Raw genomic sequence first — 22,453 nt, 5'->3', positions numbered from 1 at the left:
ATAAATTATAAAAATTAAACAAAAATTACCTTAGCATATTTTTAATTTATTGCCTTTTCAAAAATATAAGAATTTATCATTTCACTATTTATTTTTATATTTTAAATATTTTTTTTCTAAATTATTTATGTACAGCTTGATTTGTTAAAATACAAGCATTTAATTTGCATAAATTTTATTTTGGTAGAACATCCCGCAAAATTTCGAATGTGCACTAAGAACTCGATGTATGTAGTTTGAATTATAAAAAAAATATTTTCTCATGCCTCCCTCATACATATTGATAATTGAATAAAGGTATCATTTTCGACAAATTTGTATTAAATAAAAAAAGTTAATTAGATAAAATTTTGTAACATTAATTGTAAATTGAATACTTTTCAAGAATTCTAGACTGAATGTAATTGGAATTCTTAGAATTGCAAAACTCAATATCACGATATACGAGTAAAAGAAATCATAATGAAATAATTTCAATAAATATAAAATAAAAATACTTTGTTTACATTATAAAGTCGGCTTTAGCACTTTTATAATTTTAAATACTTTGAATAATTTTTTATTTAGTTAAAATTTGTATTGCTTTAGTTAGCTTTGATTTAATCGAAGATATTATACGTTTAATAATTTAAAGACAATTCTTTTTATAAATTATTAAAATAAAAAATTAGTGCACATTTCGAAGTTTGAAAATTCATTTTTTTATAGCTTTTTAATATAAAATTATATATTTATAATAAAATTTAAACTAAAATGTCTAATATTTATTTTCATGTTACATAAATTTATGCTATTACATTCTTTATTAATTTTTCTTACGTATAAAGCGTTTCAAAAATATCATCTATTGGCAAATGAAAACAATTTATTGCTAGATATAAGATTACAAAGTATACATACAATAAATATTTAGGATAAAAAATATTGTTGAATATTTAATAATAAAAAAAAATAAAATTCATTTATTTAAATCAAAAAATTCGAACACAAAATAGTATTAAATATTTAAAAAAAAAGTAATTTGAAATGTTTTAAAAGTTATTTCAATTAATTGTTTATGGTTGTCTTCTTTTTAGTAATTTTTATTTTTAGTTTTGTTTTTTTATAAAATAATTAAAAGTAAAATTTAAAATAAATTTTTCATAAATTGTACATATAAATTTAGTTAAAACAAAAGAAGTTTATTAGGCTTGTAATATTAATATTAAAAATTAAATTACGTATGTATCTATAAAATTGTCCTATCAAACTCAAGTTATGTTTTGTTCCTCTTTACGTGGCCTTTGTTGGATTGTTTATTATTGTCAAAATTACTTTACTAACGACAGAATTGATGTTGATGTCGACAACGCATTTTTATCACAATCTTTCTCCAATTCAAGGCATCTATTCTCATCATCATGTAATGGTCTACGATCTTCATACCAATTTTTACCAGCTAATTCAAGACATTGTAATTGGAAAAATTCACTTTGCTTATCTCTAGCTTGAATTAAGAAGACACTTTCCTAAAATTATTTTAAAATAAAATTTGATTTTTAAAAAAGACGGCAACAAATAATTTCATTAAAAAAAAAGAGCAAAACTTTAAATATGATAAAGTTGAAACTTTGACATGCCTTTTGATAATGTCAAATTGCAGACATATCGCTTCGGAATTTAGAACTAATTATTAAAGGCGCGTTATAACGAAATTTTTTATTGCATAAAAAAACCATTTTTCAGTTTTGTGTTGCATTTAAAAGAGGTTTGTTTTCAAAATTAATTACTTTTTGTTCTTTAAAAATTGAAACAAATACGTTTGATTATTATGTCTGCAACTTTTCTTGAGAATTTAACATGAGCACTGCAAACTGATCAACGATAAGTAAAAATTTGTTAGGCTACTAATTAATTCCAAAATAAATAATAAACCAGAAGGATGAAAAAATTGTTAGCCATACACATTCCTCCTTTGCAATGTGATGACAATGAAATCGGAAAATAAAAATGAATTAGAAACAAGGATTTAAAAAACAGTAGTGAAGTGTGTAATGGTACAAAGCAAATATTTATTTAATAATATAGCGAAGTTTTTCTAATACAATAAGTTTGTTATTATGTGCAAAAAAAAGAAATAATAATTTAAGTGAGTATTACATTAAAGTAAAAGAAATATGTTCATAAAATGATCCGGCTACCAAAATATATTTTTGTCAAATTTTAATCAGAGTATCACATGCCCACAAATCCTTTTAAAAAAGGTTTTTTTGAAACAAAAGAATAATGTAAACTGAAAAACGACTTCTTTAAGTAGAGTCACGTATGCAAATTGTGAAAATATTACTTATATGAAAGTGCGAACATAAATTACACTTTTATTAAAATTTTCATAATAGCGTGAAGTTCAAAATCTCAAAGAAGCCAAAAAATTGCAATAATCACATTTAAATACTGTAATTGTTTTATGTATGATATGAAATTATTGGAGTTTTTAAAGGTAGTTGATTTTCCGTACAATCAAGGAAACGAAATTTCCGACAAATTGTGGAAAAATTGGAACTTTTGTATTTATTAAAGATAGTAAAATATAACATCGTTAATTACAATAGTATTATTTCAAAATGTAACAAAGTGAATGAAATAAAAATAAAAGCTTTAAAAAAATTTAAAAAAAAACTTAGCAATTATTTGATTATACTTAAAATATAAACTTTTGTACTAACAAAAATACACTCGTCTTGCAGTATTCAATTTAAATAATTACATTTTGGAAGAGAACAAAATAGAACAAAAATATAAAAAAATATTGTTAAATTATATTTTATTAAGTAAAAGTTATATTATTTTTCCTATTTATAATAAAATATATTCTATAATAATTTAAATTATTATAAATACAACTTAAAGAAAATTGTAAATTTTTAGGTAAATTTGTATTAATAAAAAAATTTGTAAGGATCTTTTAAACTTACTCGATTTTCTTTTGGTGTTAAAACATCCATTTTATCATAAATTATTGCATGCAATCCCATAGATTTTAGCATCTTAATTGTATCCTTACTGTTATTATCATCGCCCCAGCAAAATATAATTAGACCGCGATTTGTTGCTAAATTAATCTAAAAAATATGGAACAGAAATTAAGTAAATTTTAAATATTTGCCATTTCCAAAAAAATAAGTCCGAAAAATCCGAACTTAATAATTACTTTAGATGGATCCTTTAATAAATCTTCTGTGTGAGCAACAATACCTAAAAGTTCAAATGCTCTAGCATTACACACAGCTAATTCAAGTGTATTGCATCGTGGGTCACGATACTTTACGTAACGTTCAGTTTCACCCAAAGTTAAAAACATTACTGGATATATATTTTGTTTGAATCTTAACATGGAGCATACATCAGCATCAAAACAAGAAAATACGATACGTCTTTGACCAGCTTTATGTAGTACAACATCTAATATACAATCGATATATAGATTACGATCAATTGGGTTTTCAGCTTCAATTGTACCATCAACTAATTCTTGAGACCATTTTATTTCAATATTAAATCCAACATGTGGATCTAATGCATCAAGAACATCGGCCAATTGTGGAAATGGTTGATGTTCATTCATATCATCGTTCTCAAAATTACGTGGCTCGCGGGTTCTTCCCTCTACAACATGATAAACCTAAAATATCAAAACAGAAAAGGAGCATATATCTAGCGTAACTAGATAAAAATAGGCATATATAGTTATTTTGATGATTTTTGTGTATCAAGAGAAATAATTACCTTAAAGGTTTTCAATTGCTCTAAAGTCAATTCTCTCATTGGCAATTCTAAGAAATCATTTATATCAATCTCTTTTTTGGATTTCAACGATACATAAACGTGAAAATCATGATAAATTACAGGGACTAAATCTTTACTCAACTGAACATCAAATTCAACCATATCAGCCCCATGAGCAGCAGCTTTCTTTAATGATCCAATAGTATTTTCTCTTATGACAGTATCTTTGGCCTTAAAACTTGTACCTGAACCTCGATGACCAACATCAAGGCCAGTCCATTTTTTATTCCAATATCTTTCATACGTTTTTTTCATATCGAATTTGAAAGCAAATGGTTTTATGATTAAATAGCCAACTTGCATCATTCCCATGGGCCGATGTTTACTGGCGCATGTAATTGGCAAGTCAAGAACACCTTCAGAACGTTTCAAAGCATTTGGCAATATATAATGATATCCCAAGTGATATGGTGGTTCACCTAAATCTGATTTTGAACTATACGTATATAAATCAATTAAATATGCTGTGTTTTCTGGATCTTTTACAGTTATATGAAACATTACAATATCACTTGGACCACATTGAATACCAAATTGTGATTGTGGTTTAATATTACTCTCTTCATAATTAAAATTAACTACTTCGGCAAAAGCAAGAGATTGGTTTTCTGTTCCACCATTTTCACGAGTATCATTTGATAATGAATCTTCAAGTGGAGAAAGTGCTGTTTGTTGTGCAACAGCTGTATCATTACAGTTTATTTTAATGCTCATTGGTGTTACTTTAACATAAACTAGACGATTTTTCATTCGTTGCTTCCATTTAAAAGGACTATTAAAAAATTTTAATTGTATTACAGTTTCGCTGGTGAGCCAGCCTCGGTCAATTTTTTCCACACCAGCAATTTCACCATAAACATCGTTTGATTCTAAACGATCATCTAAAACTGGTATCACCCTCGGATTAAAATGAGTCTCCCAAGTGCGTACAATTTTTTCATCATTTATTGGATCAATTGCGCATATTAAATATCGGTATGGTACTTCCCGGTCACGTGGTATATTTTCAACAGTTGCACTCCAATAGGTTGTGCCTTAAAAGAATAAATTACATAGAATCGATTAATCTTTATAAATATACATAATTTTTAATGAAATATTCTTGTTACACAAAGATGCTACTTGAGCATAAACAGAAGTAATTTTAATTTACGTAATATAAATGTCAAGTTGTTACATTCACCGTTTCAAAACGTATATGTGTACATTGGAATATTTTATTCAACCATGTTCAAAGGCTTAAAAATTGCAAACGTATAGATAATAAAGAAAACAATATATTAAAAATCCAGAAAAACAATGAATGACTTAATATTATATAACTTGGTTTACATAACATTGTATATTAATTCGAATTGAATATTTAATTTAATTAAATGGCTGTTTCCTGATTAGAGTTATGGATTACTTTGCCCTGTACTGCTACTTACTGCCGTTTACTACAAATTGTATTTAATTTATTTTGAAACTCAAATTTCTTCAAGAGTATTTTATATCTTAATATTATGTACATATCTACCAATTGGATATAATTTTATTATAATAAAAATCTACTTAAGGGAACATAAACCATTACTGTACATCGATTTGTCTTTAAATCTATTTTCTTTTCCACTCTCCAAACTGTTTTTAATAGATTACTTACTCTTTTATAAATTAATGATGGCAATCCTTCATTATCAATTAAAAATTTCAGCAATAAGACTTACAAATTTTCGTAACGCAAATTATTGATAAAAAAAAATACTGCAGAAAAACCTACATACATATATAAAATAAGAAATTGCTATTTTTACAGAAATGTGACGAAACTAAACTCAGCTATCGTTTGGTAAAGCAAATTGCAATCAACTGCTAAACAAAAATTGGTACAGGTTTGAGTTTTGCTAGAATATATTTTCCAATTTAAAATAGTTTTAAATTAAAACGAGAAAAAATAGAGTTGTGCTTGGCAGCTTTGTGATACCCGTACGAATTTGTTATCCTACGTGCGAATAAATATGCCATAACTGACTATGGCACAGACTATGACTTTAAGTTGCCGTATTACCGAAATTTATGCAAAATTTCAGTACTGTGTTCTTCGAAATATTGTATGTGCCAAACTCCTATTGAAGTTGTATGGCAGCTACCATAAAGAGCCAAGAAATTTTGACACGTTTTATCAAGCACATCGGCCCACATATATATACACTTGTGTGAAATTTCAATACCACAGCTTTAATAGTTTCCGAGATATAGCCAAATGAATTTTGAAGTTGTATGGCAGTTGTATGGTACTCCGGTCATGTCCAATTTAAATAGAGTTCTGGCACTTACTACAATAAATTATTTGTGAAAATTTGGTGAAGTTAGCCCATTTAGTTTTTGAGTTATCGCTGGGACGGACGGACAGACAAGGCTAAATCAACTCAGAATTCGACGCTGATCAAAAACATACACTTGAGTCTATATCTAAGACCGTTATTTCTTAGCGTTACAAACGGTAAGTACCGTAATAAACGGTGCTCCGGTCATGCTCAGTTTAAATAGAGCTCTGACACTTACTACAATAAATCATTTATGAAAATTTGGTGAAGTTAGCCCAATTAGTTTTTGAGTTATCGCTGGGACGGACGGAACAGACGGACAGACAAAGCTAAATCAACTCAAAATTCGACGCTGATCAAAAACATACACTTGAGTCTATATCTAAGATCGTTATTTCTTAGCGTTACAAACGGTAAGGCAAATTTAGTATACCCTTCGAACATACGTTCGTACGGGTATAAATATTATAACTGAATAAAAAATTTGACGTCATTAAAAATCCGGAAATAAAATAAAGAAAAAAATGTCAAAATTGAAATCTAACGTTATACAAATACTATACATAGAAAAAGTAGACTGTAGATGACATTGTCAAAAGAGAAATTAATTTTTGGCATGATATGTATAGTTGTATATTTCCATTCATATATATATATATATTTTTATTACTATATGTATCTACATACATATACACTATATCTATTTAGGTAAACAAGTTTTTTTTATTATCACTCTTTAATAGGAAGTTTTAATTTCAGTAGGAACTCAAAAATAAATATAGTTCAAAAAACTTTTGAGCATTAATATTTTTATTATTTTCACACTTTTATAATATTTTGAATAAAATTTAACAAAAGAAAAAATTAATTAACAATGAATATATTTAGATTTTGGAATTGAATATCTTAACCTATATTGGCGAGTAAATATGTAAAAAAAATGTTTAGAAACTTAAAAAAAAAAGAAAATATGAAATTTAAATTTCAATAGGGGGTTTCAGTTAAACCGGAAATTTAATAATGGTTTTAAAGATTTGTAATAATTGCGACAGAAATTGACATGAAAGTTTTTGCCATCAATAGTTTTAAGTTCAAGTGAAATTTTCACTGGAAACAATAATAATACTTGAGAACGCTATTATATTATGTATAAATAACAACTTTAATATACATTTTATGAATGTACACACATTGTGCAGAACAACAACAACTGTGAATTTTTTATTCAAACTTTATGAAGATGATCCCATACAACTGTGTTGTCTCGTATAATGTTGCGTTAGATAAAATATTATTTCTAGTGTCAGTGTTTACTACTTCCATATGTTTTTTGTGTATTTTTCCGGTATTAATTTTAGAACTGATTTTCATTTTTGAATCTCATGTATGTAGGTATACGCAAAGCTTTACATATTATTTGAATGTTTTCATGTGCTCATGTAAAAAGTTTTATAAAATAAATAATTTAATGTAATTAGTGCTCATGCTCAGTGTTTTACAAATTGTTAAAAATTGTCTAATAAATAAGTATGTATGTAATTTTAGAGTGAATTTTCGATGACGAAAAATTTCGTGCACGTGGTATCTACTTAATCTCAACATGTGTTTTGAAAAAGCTTTAAAAAATTCTCTTCGAGTAGTTGTTCGTGTAAACAAAAAACAAGCACCGTGTTGTGTGGTACATTCTTTTTCTTTATGTTTGTTTTTTTTCATTTTATTGACAAACAAAGCTCGCAAATTTACGTCTAAAATTTCAAAGTTCGGTTTTTTGGTAGATGATTTTTTAATATAGCAAAAAATTCTGGTAAAATAAAATCAATGTAAAATACCAACAATATTACCAGGTTATATGAATAAATATAATATGTATATACATACATATATGTATGTATATTATGTAAGTACCAATATTTTGCTTAATAAAGCAACTTAATCAAAATTAAATATTGATTAATATGTACTCGTATAAATTTATGTAGGTACATAAATATATTGGATTAATATGCTTTCGTGTACGTAATATGCAAATATACTCGTATGTATGTATGTATTTTAATTAAATCTGGTTTAAACTAAATCGCTTTTTAGAGATAATTCAATTTTAAGAAGTTTTTAAACAATTTTTATTTACTGGTAGGTATAAACAAAAAAAAACCCTGATTATATTTTTTTTGTTTCAAATAAACGAGGTTATTAGATGTTGCTTTATGATTGTACCCTTATTCCCTGTTCAGCACGTTACGCGTTTAACAAATTACAATCTTCATGATTTTTAAAATTCCAATTTAAAAAAAATGTTTAATAATTTTATATAAACACCTTTTTTTCATATTCTTTCTGAATATGAAAAAATTTTAATTTTAATTATACATGTGTGACGATAAAAATGCCAAAACAGAAATTTGCTTGAAATCTTTTAATATTTCAAAATTTTGCTTTCAAAGCGATTAATTATAGAAAATGAACAAAAGAAAGAACTTTTATCATTGCTTACATTTAAAATAAATTATTAATAAATAAATTTTTTTATTTTAATAATTTTGTTACTCGTATTTTTATTTTTCACGTTTGATGAAATTATCTTTTTTGTAAAGCAGGGTATAGGTGTGTAATATAAAACAAAAGTAAAAGACAAACAATATAAAATGTTTAAGGTTTAACCAACGAATTTAAAAAGTTAACTTGATATTTCCAATAACATGATCAAAATTTTGTTAACCATTTACAAAAATTTAAAACATTTTTTTTTTAAATTTCACGAAACTTTTGAATTATATTAAGATACTTTCAAAAATAAATTATTTAAAATATCTTAAAAAATAAATTTAATATGGAAAATTGTTTGAATATTAGATGAGTCAAGAAAATATTCGACATCACAGAGGGTTCCTACTAGATTTTACAATTTGGATTAATTTGATTATATAAAATTCCTAATATCTTTTAAATTACTTTTAATTTGTTAATAGATTATGAATTTGTTTTTTCAATAGTTTAGTTTCGTAAATATTTCAAAATGCAATTACTTAATTAATCTTTAATTAAGAATATTTAAGTATAAGTAATTTAATATAATTAATTAATTATTAAAAAAACTAAATCTTGTTAAGAAAATTTAATGAGGAAATGTAAAAAAAAACTTTAATATTACATAGTACATTGTGTGTGACCTTTACGTAATAATAATTTTTTTATCAATGAATTATTTTTAAAATTGTTTCATCTGTGGATAAATAAAGCACTTTATTCGGCATGAGATTTATATGAATTCCTCTTTACTTTTAACTTTCCTATTATTCTTCTAAAAATTTTTGCAAAATTTCTAGGATGTCATCAATTTTTAAATGCTTCACAACAAAATAAATATTAAAAACTTTAGATAGAAAAAATAAGAGGGAATGTTTTTGTTTTCTTTTGTCTTTTCAAAATTATTTACTTTCTTATATTTAAAAATATTTACTAACCCTGATAAAAAATAAAAAAAAGTCTTCACTTGAGTTTTGCATTAAGTGTTTTGTTCACATAAAAATAATTACTTATCTTACATTTAATAAATTAGATTAAAATATAATTAACTATAACAAGATACGATGAGAATTCCCATTTTAAAAATTATTTTTCTTGGGGGATTAATACAATGTTTGCTTATATTTATACAATAACTTGAGTATTTGTAAATTACGCCATTGTTTAATTTACTTTTCAAAATAATTAATTTTTTATTATAATAATCAACATAGTATTATTAACTAACATCCCTTTTATATTACACAATCGCTTGAGCTGATTTCTTGAACTCTAATAAAATAATTTGATATACATATATTATATATATATTAGATATATATTTTTTTTAACTTATCCTACATGAAAATTCTATAAAATAAAAAGTATATTTGAATTTTCTATTGAAACGTCGGCAGTATCGAGACTTTACCATTTAATATAAAAGCAATCACGTGTTTAATTTAGTTTATTGTTTCTTATTACTCGACATATTGCAATATATGGAAATATAGTTTTATAATCGTATTGAACTTATTTTCAAATAAAGGTCAGAAAACTTTAAATTGTTATGTATTAGATCAAATATTCAATATAAGCTTAACATTATGTACAATATAAATGAGACATATTCTATTAAAAATTTAATTTAAGTATTTAACGCGATTCGACGTTATTTCACAAATTATATATATACATATGTATATGAAAATATGTATTTATACGAACCAAACACATATGCATATATCAAAATACATTGAAATATATTTCTAGGTTTCTTTGTATGAAACATTTTGTTTTATTCCCGTACTTTATATTAAATGCATGGCTTATAAAAATATGTATGTATATGACTGATCTAAAAGAAAATGAAAGTGTTATATCATGTTATTGTCCGATTATTATAAAATTGATGTCACAATTTTAGACTGTCTATTACTACAATGAGGTACCTTTCATTAATTTTACATAAGTTTTAATAGTTTGAATTTAGGCCATCTCAAATAATTTAATATTATGACTTGTTATTGAGCATAGCACTAAAAATTGCTAAACAGTTTTAGAAAAATCATTTCTAAAAACTAAATACAACAAATAAATAGTAAGAATCAGTACTATACTCATGGTTTTTCATTATAATTGGATGATTTTTTATTTAAATACATAATAGACAAATATACATGTAAAAATAACATATAATTTTATGTCCTTGGTATAATTATTTATGCACTAACACTGGTGCAAAACAAAAAACGCATATTTTCATTGAAAAATTTAATAATCAAGTTTTAAAATATTAAATTGCTATATTTACTATTTAAAATCTAAATTTGTAGAAACAAGTAAATACATTAGGTACATTTCATAGTAGGATGTACCTATAATTATTTTATTTTTTTCAATTAAGTAAACATTAAGATGGTCTATTTTAATTAAAAATATTTTGTTGATAGTACTATTGGTAAAATACTATTAATTTAGTGTTTGTACGTTCGGAAAAGTGAAATAATGCACAGATATGCTTTAAAAATACAAAATCGATACAGAATCTGCGACAGGTAAAAAACCAATTAGAAAATTATTATTAATTTGGATAAAATGCTACGATTCGGAAGAATTTACTTTTAATATAGAAGAATAGATTTATTCATTTTCATGAAACTTTAAATGCTCCACAATTAAATGGTAGTTTTAGTTTTAAAAAACCTTTAATATTTAATTTTTTTCTGCATCTTATTTGTATGATTATTTGTAAAACATATAGAATTGTCTACTAGAATATTAAAAGTAAACAAATGAAAAATTATTAGCACATTAAACACGGTCTTTCTTCTGAAATCCTGAAACACAATAATATTTTTCAGTTTATTATCATTATAAATTTGAATACATAATAAAATGGGCAAATTTCTATCAATATATGAGCACATAAATGCTTTGTTTATAAAAATTTGAAATTTTCGATCAAAGTTCAATCGTAAACTGGTTGTTTTTGTTTTTAATTTAAAAAATATGTCACGTTTCTGTTTTCGTGTATTTTTTTAAGCCACATAGCTACATATATTAAATATATACGCATATAATAAATACAGTCACACTATAAAAATATAGTAAAAGCTCTTCGAATCACTTTTGATAAATGAATAAATTAAAAAGTAAATAAACGAAAAAAAAAATTTCAAAATAAAATTTTTATAAAAGCTTAAAATAACGTTACAATATTCTTCTACATAATTATATTCTGTTATACATATCTTACGTACCTACACATTTAAAATGTTTTTCGTAAAAATTATAATTAGAATTAAAATTTTTAAATTTTTAATATCATAACTTGTTTATTTCGTTTTAACGACAATATCAAATAATTTTATAAAATTCAAATGAAAAAAATTTTAATAAAAATTTTAGCAAAATATCGAAATCTATAGCCTGTAAATCTTGTACGCATGTACACTTTTTCTCTCTTGACGAGAAACGATCACGAAATACACGATCATTTTATTAAGAAACTAACTAGTTAAAATGTTGAAATGAAAAATTAAAACTTATCAGATGCTCCGGACTCTTAACTATAATAACTAAAAAAACAACCAACTCACCATCATCCTTATCCTTATTCATTACAAGGCATTTTTCTAATTGCCAATTGCCTAACGATGTACAATCACCGGTTATTGCCAATTTTTCATTAGGTTGTAATGGTTGATGTACAACTACCAAAAAATGCCATTTAGTTGTTCTTACAGATGAATTCGTTTCTAAAGATGAAGTTGAACTGGAACTTGGTTGTTGCAGATGACATTCATGTTCGGCAACATCATCAACATAAAACCAATTCTGCATTTTGATTAAATATATTTTTTTCCCTTGATTTCAATAACTTATTATTTTGTAGATTATGCAAATATTTGTAATAAATTCGCTTTGACTTTTTTTTTGTTACTGTGATTTAAAGGAAATTAAATACGAGTATTACGGAAGAAATTTGTTCTACTTTACGATTTCTAATTCAATGAAATGTAATTTTATCTGAAATTTAAAATTAAGATTGTTATAATTAAATATTTTATTTTGTAATGAATACTATCAGTATTAAATTTTATTGTTAACAAGTATGAATGAATTATTTACGAAAAAAATTTTTAAACGCAACTACATCTCTAAAATCTTTAGAATGGTCTCTGGAATTTGATTTATCGATTCATTATTGAATATTATGTTACATTACCAGCTTTTGTTGTCCTAAGACTACTAACAAGTACAATCATTATTGAAAAAACTTTTGAAATTTTATTTTATTAATTAATATTTTTCAGACGGGAGGGAGCATGTTTTATAAAACAGATTGAAATTTATTTTAATTATGCGATTTGGTAATATAATTCAAAAATTCGTTAAATACTATTTTGAAAAATATATTTTTTTTTAATTTTTTAAAAAAAATTTAACTTTAACTCATAAAATGGTTTTTTTTAATGCCTGTACGTAGATAAGCACCTACTTATATACATTGTCCAAAACTACCACAACTCAATTATGTATTTTTCTATTTTGATCTTTCGCTTAAACAAGGAACTTCGTTGCTTCTTTATACTGCAGATTTCTTATACTTCAACCTTAACAATTCCTCAATACATAATTACTTATCAACTTTTCTTCTCTTTATTTGCAAATTTCCTTATTTTAAAAATGAAAAGTGAGTACATACATATAATTTTCGCGAACAACTTAAAATTAGAAAAAAAAGAGAGAAATGGCAAATTTCCAATTATTTTCTTATTTTATGGTGAGCTAATACATACATATGTATGTATAAAAAATACAATTCGCAAATACTCAAGATTTGGTCTCATATTAAGTTTGAAAAAACAAATTGAATATCAATGATTAAGCTGTTAATTTGTATATAGCAGTGACCTTGATATGAACTTTGAATTTGGCTACAGGAATAAAATAATAAACGATATTTCAGAGAATTTGTTTTTTCTTACACAAAAAAATTTGTTTGTTTCTTATACACAAACACGAATTTCAACAAGAGAAAAATTTTTTTGTTTAGAAAAGAACAAAATCAATGTTGGTCAAAAATAACCAACAAATAATAATTAAATTTAATTTTTAATTTAAAAGAAAAAAAAGGTGACAAAGAAGTTTTTTTAGCTTGTGTATCAAACAATATGATTTGTCGGTTTAATTGTTTTTTTTTTTTATTTTTCTTAGCTGATAATAACACTCTTTGCCCTTCAAATATTATAAAACAGTTTAAAATGTTATCTCTATTATAATTATAAAAATCAGTTGAAAGACTAATCGTAAAGCCATTAATTGTAGTTCATTTATTACGTTGATAAGGCCAACTGCATTAGGCTAACGTGTTTATTATTATTTATATATAAATCCATTGCTTTCAGCAAAAATGCATTGACCGATAAATTAGAATTTTTACTCGGAATATAACATAGTAATAATACATAGTAGAAACATGTTATTAATTATATTTTTAATTTGTTTAAGATCTCTGTGAATTAGGTGTTATTATTAAATTTATGGTATCCTAAAATAAATGAAAACGAACAATCCGATTAATTTGAATCACAAATACCTATTTGCGTATGGACTGAAAAGTCTACATAATAATTGTAAAATACAAGGAAAAAATTTTTAATATGCACGCATACGAGCACAAGAAAACATACTCGTATTTTGACCTGAGAGAACTATAAAGTATTAAATAAAATACTCGTAAAAGTAGTAATTATTGCAAGAGTATTTGAAAAGTACCTATTCAATGTAAAATTAAAAGTAATTGCATTTACTGATCTTATACATGCATTGAAGGAGTGAAATTTTTACATAAAATTGTAATAATAAATTGTAAAAATAAAACAAAAAAATTTCATTAAAATACTAATTAAAAAATTGTATAGTATTCATTTAGTAAAAACAGTTGTAGTTCAAGGGAGCGGTCATTAATTAAATTAAAATTTTTTTTAAATGAAATTGCAATTAATTTAAAGTGTTTTACGTTTCAAAAATTAATTAATAAGTAAGAATCTTTTTAAAATATTTAAAAACAAAACGCAAATCCCTTAAAAATTGAAATAATGAATTGCATGACAACGAATAATTTTATTAATTCTAAAGGGTATTCGAAGGTAGGTCGTTTTATTGAGTATTTTCACAGCTCCGTTTGTCGGGTAATTTTAAATTTAGTTATTATAAAAAGTAATAGTAATAAAATCAATCAAAACAAAGCACTTTAATATTTGTCGAAAATTTGAAAAATATTAAGCAAAAAGAAAGCATACAATTTTAACTTTTTAAATTTTCATTTTCCAATTTTCTAATATTAATGCAATGAAACGTACGAATCTGCAACGTACATACACCTTATGTAAACATAAGAAAATTTTTTCATTGTGGACTTGCATTCTTTAGAATTACAAAACAAAGGTTTTAATTTAAAGTTTATATTATCGTAATTGAAGTTTGAACTTTTTTCTCCCTTTTTTATATTTTGCTTTTGAAACACTTATTATAGTTCCTACTATTAAATAACGACCATTCGATTGTACAAAAATATTGCGGCACGTGTAAATATAACGCTTAATATAAAGAACCAAAATTTATTTTTTTTAGATTTTGATTATTCAGCATTTTTTTTATTATACCTATTATGAATATGCGTACATATATATTTGTGTATAATGATTTTACATATGTACAAACTTACACGATTTTGGTAAAACACAATTACACACACACAGAACAATAGTTTACTTTTCGTTTTTCCAAAATTTAAAATACTGTATCTAAAATATTACATAATTAGTTTAAAATTATAAAAAATAATAAATTAGAAAAAAGTTTTGGCTCAGAAAAACTTCTTACTTATTTCTTTAAATTTAAAATTATTTTTTTTCGATGACAGTGACAACACTTTGTTTTGCAATTTAAACAAAGTTTAATATTATTTCTTATGCGCTTAAAAAAAGCTATTGCGACACTTGATGCCAAAACTTTATTTCAAGGTCAAACTATTCTGTATATACGTATGCATACATCAAAACTTTATATACCTGTAGTATATGTAGGTACATACTTATGTATATTTTATGTAGTCAGTTATAAATCTATTATAACGCAATACACGCCCACTTTTTGTTTTTATTTTAATTAAGTATAATTTTAGCCAAAAACACAAATGTTAGGTCTTAAACACTTCTTTTTTTTTTTCTTAATAATAAACACCTGATTTATTTTTTTTTTCAAATTCACTTTGTTAATAAAGAATTGTTATTAATGAAAATTGAGAACAACACTAGTCAATTGTGTATAATTTTTTTTGCAAATAAATTAATTCCAATCAAATAATTACTTAAAAGGAGTTATTTTTAAAATTAAATATCATGTAAAACAAACAACTTAAATAAAAAAAACGTACGTAAATTGAGAATTTATAATTATAAGTTAAAACTACTTTCCTTATCTTAATGAACGTCATATATACAATAAATATTTTTTAATTATTTGAGCACTTGTTAGAAAATCTTTACTCTATATGTACATAAATATTTATTCACCATAATTGAAAAGAAATTAAGATTAAATAAGTGCTTAAACAAACTATTTAAAATTCTTTAGCAAAATCTTAAAAATTTTCAAGATAAGTATAAGTAGTGATTATTTATTGTTTAAAAAAAAATATTGAAACAATTAAAATTTACGCAAAACTTTCAATTTTTTGCACAGTCTTTCGCAATTCAAACTATACTCATAACTAACAAATACAAATTTTAATTTTTTTCTAAATACAACCAAAGCACGAGTAAAAGTTTTGTTATTCTTAAGTAGATTCTTATACTCGTACCAAGTATATTTCAAGTTTATTATTAAAAAAGTCTTGCAAATAAAATACGTAACAAAAAGTGAGTAGGTACAACATAGAAAAGTTCCTTCCGTGAAAAAATTTAACAAATAAACATAAACAAAATTTCTTTGAAAAATATAAAAATAAAACTTTAGAATGGTGTGCCAAATGATTTTTTTTTGTATATTTTTGCTGTTTATGTTATACTTTATGCTATAAACATACATACATATTATATAAATTAGAATTGGCTACGTGTTTGTAATGTTTACATTTTACAATAAATAACATTGAATATTACAAGCGATTTATACAATTTTTAATTGTTATTTTCTAATGATTACAATTATATAGTTTTTTTTTAATTTTACACATACTTACTTAATATGAAGTACTTATTTATTTAAATTAAATTTTAAAAACGCATAAGTACTAAGTGTGAAGTTGTTTCACATTTCATCGCTTTATAACAGTTATCAAACGGCACAACCACTTATTCACCACATTAAAGCATAATTTCTCTCAATATGTTTTAGTATACCATATTGTACATTGACTATTGAGTCTTAAGAAAGTTACAAAATAATTGAGATTAAAATAAACGCGTTGTTTTTATTCTATTTATCTGCAGCTAGCCAAGAGTACCTTTATACTAAGTACATTTTCATATGCAGTTTGTCAATACTAGTTATTAGCCTATTAAATATTCAACTACATTTCAAATGCATAGCTTAAGAAACACACAATAAATGAATAAACAGTGGAATATATCGAAAGATCATGAAAATTTCAATGCAATCATAATCTAATTAGCGAAATTTCTAAACTTAAGTGCAAAAATGTAATAAAAATTGCAAAATATTTTAATTACAAATCAAAAATTTTATGGGGTCATCGTATTTTTAGCGTCGCATTTATTGCTATAATTAACAGTCAAATGGGTGGGTTTATAGAATAACAACTATGGAATAATACAAAATAAAGTGTGAAAAGAAAACTAATTCTGAAATTTTGTTCCGTAAAATCAAGCAAAGTAAGTAAATTTCGTAGATATAAATATAGAAGTCAGAAATGTAAGTACATATGTACATATATTATGTGTTTTGATTTCATTTAATATACTCTTTGTAGAGTGCATTTTATGGGTAAGCTTAAGATTGGAAAGAGGAATACACGTGCATTAATTATTTTCTGATTTTTTTCACTTATATAATAACAGGAGGAACATATTATTTTTTTAAATAAAGGGAGCAACATAATTATATATTTTATAATAAACTGTTGTTTGAACTTATAAAACGGCGATCAAAGACCTCATTTTATGTTCCAAAAACTGAATTGCAAAAAAGAAACAAAAATTATATAAGCATGCATACTCATAAAAATAATTTGAACTAAATAAAAAAAAATTGTTTTTTTTATTTATTAAAAAAGCAACTTCTTGATTTTTGTTTTTCATCTAAAAAAAAAGTTTTATATTTCTATAGACGGTCAATAATCTTTCGAAGACAACTGCATTTATTTTATCTTAAAAGTAAAATATAATGAAAAAGCAATAAAAAAAGAGAGCGGGCATAAAAAAGTACAAGAAAAATTTATGATTATAAAAAATATAAAGATTCTTGTACTTAATTTTATACGAGCATTGGAGGAATAAAATAGAATCATTTTGATTGAGAATGTTTACAAATTGCACACAATAGTTAATCGATTGAGCAAGTCAAGTGTAAGAAAGTAAAAGGTATCGATAATAATTAAATGAAAAGAAAGTTGAATTTATTTAAATCCACTTTTGATTTTAGTTCCCAATTTTTAATTGAATGTTAATACAATTTTTTGTCGAATACTCTCAATTAAATTTTATTAAAATAAAATTGCAAGAAATCTTTTCATTTGAATTAAATAACTGCCTCTTGAACTTAATGACAAATTTAGTATTAAGGACGTTCAAATAAATGAATTGTTAATTAATCTAACGGGCGAATATTAAATGTCAACCCATACATATTATAGGTCTTTAACACTTAATACAGAATAGAGGCATTAAGTAGTTCCCAATTTTCTTCAATACTACCAGAAGTATTAAGACCAGATACATATTTCTTCTTCAATAAATAATATTAAAATCCAATACAACCTATAAATATTATAATGAAAAAAACCCTATACCTACTTACTGCAACCATAAATTTAAGCACATATAGAAATTTTTGTAAGTTAAAGGTTTATATACGTGGCAATGATAACAATGTATGTATATATGTATGTGTGAACTAGGTATAACTTATATACATATATTGCAAATCTGTTGTGTTTCTGAGGTTTATGAACCATTGTTTATTCACAAAATAAAGAATTTATAAATACGATGTTCAAATACTTTACTTTTTGTATCCTTATATTTAACTTTTTTATTTAAGCTATAGGTTTAAATTGTAAGATGACGTCAGCTACATATCAGATGAAGTAATAATTTGTAAGTAAATGTATAAATATAGATACATAAGTAATTAAGTCGTTATGAAAATTTTTTTCGACTTTAAAAAAAAATTTTTTTTAAACTACCTGTAGTTTTGGTATTAGAAATAAGTAGGTACCTAATTGGAAATTTCAGTTTCAATTTTATGTATGATTTTGTTTATTATCTGTCTGATTTATATAAAAATCGTTTGATTAATAATAAAAAGTTATACTTATATAAAATTTGCCACAAACTAGTTATGTATGTATATATACAAATATTGTGTTAATATACTGAACTTTCATTCATGAAATGTCGTCTAAAATGTAAATATATACTGACATACTTATCGGCTTCTTAACAATATTACACAAAGCATACATATAGATTAAATAAATGATGAAAACTTACCTGTACCAAATTTTAAAGAGTAGAATTTTTATGAATATTTGCAGCTATTAAACAATTAAGCAGTTTGAATTAAATTGAAATTTTTATGTGAAAACTGGAAAACGTATTTCTTAATGTCAATTTTGCCTTCTCGACGCTCTCGAACAGATATTGATTTATTTAATGTTGATAATTATTTGAAGATTATGTGATATGTTGAGGTAGTTATAACGAAATTAAATGACTAGGTATACTTCTGTAATTTTTGAAACATTGCATAAAAAGAAAAACTTTAAAAAATTTCTTTGTCTTATTAGAAACTGAATTCAATGGCTGTTTCTCCAGTTTTTTTGGCAAGCTCTTTGACCGTGACGTGACTCACTTAACGAAATTCTATCATTTGTATATAAAAATGAAAATTTTAATATATTGGAATAGAAATAAATTAATTTTTAATGGTTAAGAACACATTGTAGCTAAAAATTTTTTTTTTTAATTTGAACTGTAGCAAATTTTATGTTTTTTTTCTAATCAACATTATGAATTTCTTGTTCATTTATTTTTAATTTAAAAATATGTAATTTTTTTCAATCAAATTTCTTTAACAGTTTATACAAAAAATTGTTTGTCACTTTATTTATAATTGTTCTTGATTTTAAATGAATTTAATTTAAATACAAAGGAAAATAAATTTCAATTTACTACTTATTTGAGCATGAACACAAACTGACTGTCAAGCTGCAAAAATTATTTAAGAAATACTTATTCCTTTCGTTTGTTTTATATTGGCTTTGAAAACCACATACCACACATTCACACTAAATTCATTTTTATTTTCCTTTCATGACATTTAAATCTGGCATTTAAGAATTATATGAGAGTGATGTTAATGTCATACATTTTATTAAAAATTCTGCATGATATGTTGAATTTCATACAAATATATTTCAACAATTAATATAGTACAACAATCCCAATTTACGATTTTTTTCGTGTTAATTTGAATTTCGGATTTCTATTTAAAATCGTAGTATTTACATATTCAGACTTATTATATATTGCAATTTTAGCTGGCTTAAATAAATGTTTAATTATTCCTATCCAGTAATGGTTACTTTAATTTTAAAAAAAAATGACAAACTAATTATCGCAATGAATAAAATTAAATACATTAGCAAATATTTATTGGTTTATTTTTCCAAATTTATTACAAATATTATTCTTCAAATATAAAAATAATTATTCTTGGATTATATTCTTAAATATTCTTCAAGAAACTTTTCTCTTTTACAATTTTTTACATATTTTTTTGCCGAATTTGTATGTATATAAAATGAACTCAATTTTTAGTACAAGTTTGTAAAAAAAATTTTGCATTTTTGTTTGTAGATATGGTGTTCCACAAAAATTGCAATAGGTGGAGTTGAATTTGAGTCTAAACGGTTAATCAAAATTCCGAGAACCATATGCGGTATGCGATAGCAGGAATTCAGATTTCCTGCAGCAAACATACGATTTAGTAGCTAAAAATTTATTTTATCTAATTTTGACGTGTTATTCGAACAATTTTTTGTAGTAATAAATAAATAATACCGCGCGGTATAATGTATTGTCAATGCGGTAATTTTTATTTACAAAACCCTTAAGGTTACCACTAACAATTTATCAGCTGTTTAATTAGCAATTTTATTTTTTAAATGAATGGTGTCGTAATCGGGTAGAAGCATTTTGAATTTCTATATTGTATATCATCGATATTAAAAAGTTCTTTTAAATTAGTAAAAGAAGTAATCGTATATGCTAAAATCTGAACTAAAAACTTATTAGTTTTATAAAAAGAGCAAAATTCAGAGCAAAGACGTAAGGGAAATAATGCATTACTTATGAATTTAATTTTATATTATTTTACACATAAATGTATCTAAATTTCTTTCCGTACATAGCATATGAGGTATTGTGTGGTAAAAGATTGTTTCAGTTGGAAACAAAAAAATGAAAAAACCAAATACTTTAAATTTCCGAGGAACCCTGAGATAAGGAAAAAGTGGATTAGTGTATGTGGGAAGGAAGATATTAATTATAAAACAGGAAGAGTGTGTTCTCAGCATTTCACAGACAGCGATTGGCGTCTCAAAGATATTTTGTTAAACACTCCAATTGAAAAAAGATTATTGGATCCATCGGCTGTACCAACCATTAATATTCATAAAAATGGCCTATCCATCGACAAGAAAAGCCGCGCAATGAAAAAAGCTAACAAAAAAATTGTTGAGATTTTAACAGGCTCTGATTCAAGGTAAGAAGTAAAATTTCCAATATTATATTTTTAAATGTTCACACTAACTTGTACACACATATTTAATCATTTTTAGTTTCAAAAAAGAAGAGTTTTTGGAAGCAGAATTTTTAGAAAGCTCAGAAGATGAAAATGATATTGACGACGAACAAATTAAATGTTCATTTTCAGTTCAAAAAGAGTATGTGTTTATATTGAAATAAAAATTTACAAACATACAATGCAATAATAATATTTCCTCTTTAGGGTTGAAGACGAATTTGCTAAGGATCAGAAAATAAAAGAACTAGAAAGCAAATTAGAAGAATTAAAAAATGAAACAATAAAATTAACATGTGAAAATGAACAGCTACGAAATTTGGAAAATTCTCTGCAAAATATTTTTACCAGTGGTCAAATTAAAAAATTAAAAAACCCTAAAAAGAAAGTAAATTGGAATTTAGAAGACATATCGGCTGCATTATCTTTATATTCTGCTGGTCCACGAGCGTACAGATATTTATATAGCAAACAATTCCCCCTTCCAAGAACGTCAACATTGAAGGAATGTGTAAAGAAAATTGAAAAAACAACACAGGAGGATAATTAAATAAATCTTGAACTTAAAGTTTGCAATTTATAATTCTTCCACTTGTGCATAGTATTTAATACCAAAAGAAACAAGTCTACGCGAGAAAAAACTAAATTTGACCAAAAAATTCTACCCGGCGACGTCACATTTCCAAATGTCAAACCTACCTAGCATTCTAGCGGACTTTTATATATGGTTTAGATCTAAAGTTCGATCATCCTTG

General features: G+C 24.4%; 1 protein-coding gene across 5 annotated transcripts; it reads right to left on the bottom strand.

Annotated features, from left to right (window-relative positions):
• Nucleotides 1-25: 25 nt before the first annotated feature.
• On the bottom strand, nucleotides 26-20,211 carry LOC129608568 (glycerophosphocholine phosphodiesterase GPCPD1). Of its 5 annotated transcripts, none has more exons than XM_055520186.1 (7): nucleotides 15,534-15,924; nucleotides 15,376-15,454; nucleotides 12,242-12,671; nucleotides 3,766-4,859; nucleotides 3,191-3,661; nucleotides 2,955-3,101; nucleotides 26-1,508 (listed from the first exon to the last, which is right to left on the bottom strand). In XM_055520186.1, the coding sequence occupies exons 3-7, from the start codon at nucleotides 12,483-12,485 to the stop codon at nucleotides 1,311-1,313; spliced, it is 2,154 nt and encodes a 717-aa protein (XP_055376161.1). In that variant the 5' UTR covers nucleotides 12,486-12,671; nucleotides 15,376-15,454; nucleotides 15,534-15,924; the 3' UTR covers nucleotides 26-1,310. The 5 variants fall into 5 exon arrangements, with proteins under 5 accessions (XP_055376161.1, XP_055376162.1, XP_055376159.1 ...); XM_055520187.1 differs by having other exon boundaries at nucleotides 15,722-15,924; XM_055520184.1 differs by lacking the exons at nucleotides 15,376-15,454; nucleotides 15,534-15,924 and adding an exon at nucleotides 19,385-20,211.
• Between the last annotated feature and the right edge of the window lie 2,242 nt (nucleotides 20,212-22,453).

The sequence above is a fragment of the Condylostylus longicornis genome, unplaced genomic scaffold, assembly GCF_029603195.1.
Source record: "Condylostylus longicornis isolate FDR11 unplaced genomic scaffold, ASM2960319v2 ptg000031l, whole genome shotgun sequence".
Classification (NCBI taxonomy): Eukaryota; Metazoa; Arthropoda; class Insecta; order Diptera; family Dolichopodidae; genus Condylostylus; species Condylostylus longicornis.
The sequence above is the reverse complement of the archived record's forward strand: the minus strand, read 5'-3'. Positions and strand labels throughout refer to the sequence as shown.

Excerpts from the sequence above, each read along its gene's own strand:
- LOC129608568 (XM_055520184.1), bottom strand. The coding sequence starts at position 12,485 with ATGCAGAATTGGTTTTATGTTGATGATGTTGCCGAACATGAATGTCAT. Across the intron at positions 3,662-3,765 it reads AGCAATTGAAAACCTTTAAG|GTTTATCATGTTGTAGAGGG; the intron begins GTAATTATTTCT and ends TTGATATTTTAG. Across the intron at positions 1,509-2,954 it reads TAACACCAAAAGAAAATCGA|GAAAGTGTCTTCTTAATTCA; the intron begins GTAAGTTTAAAA and ends AAATAATTTTAG.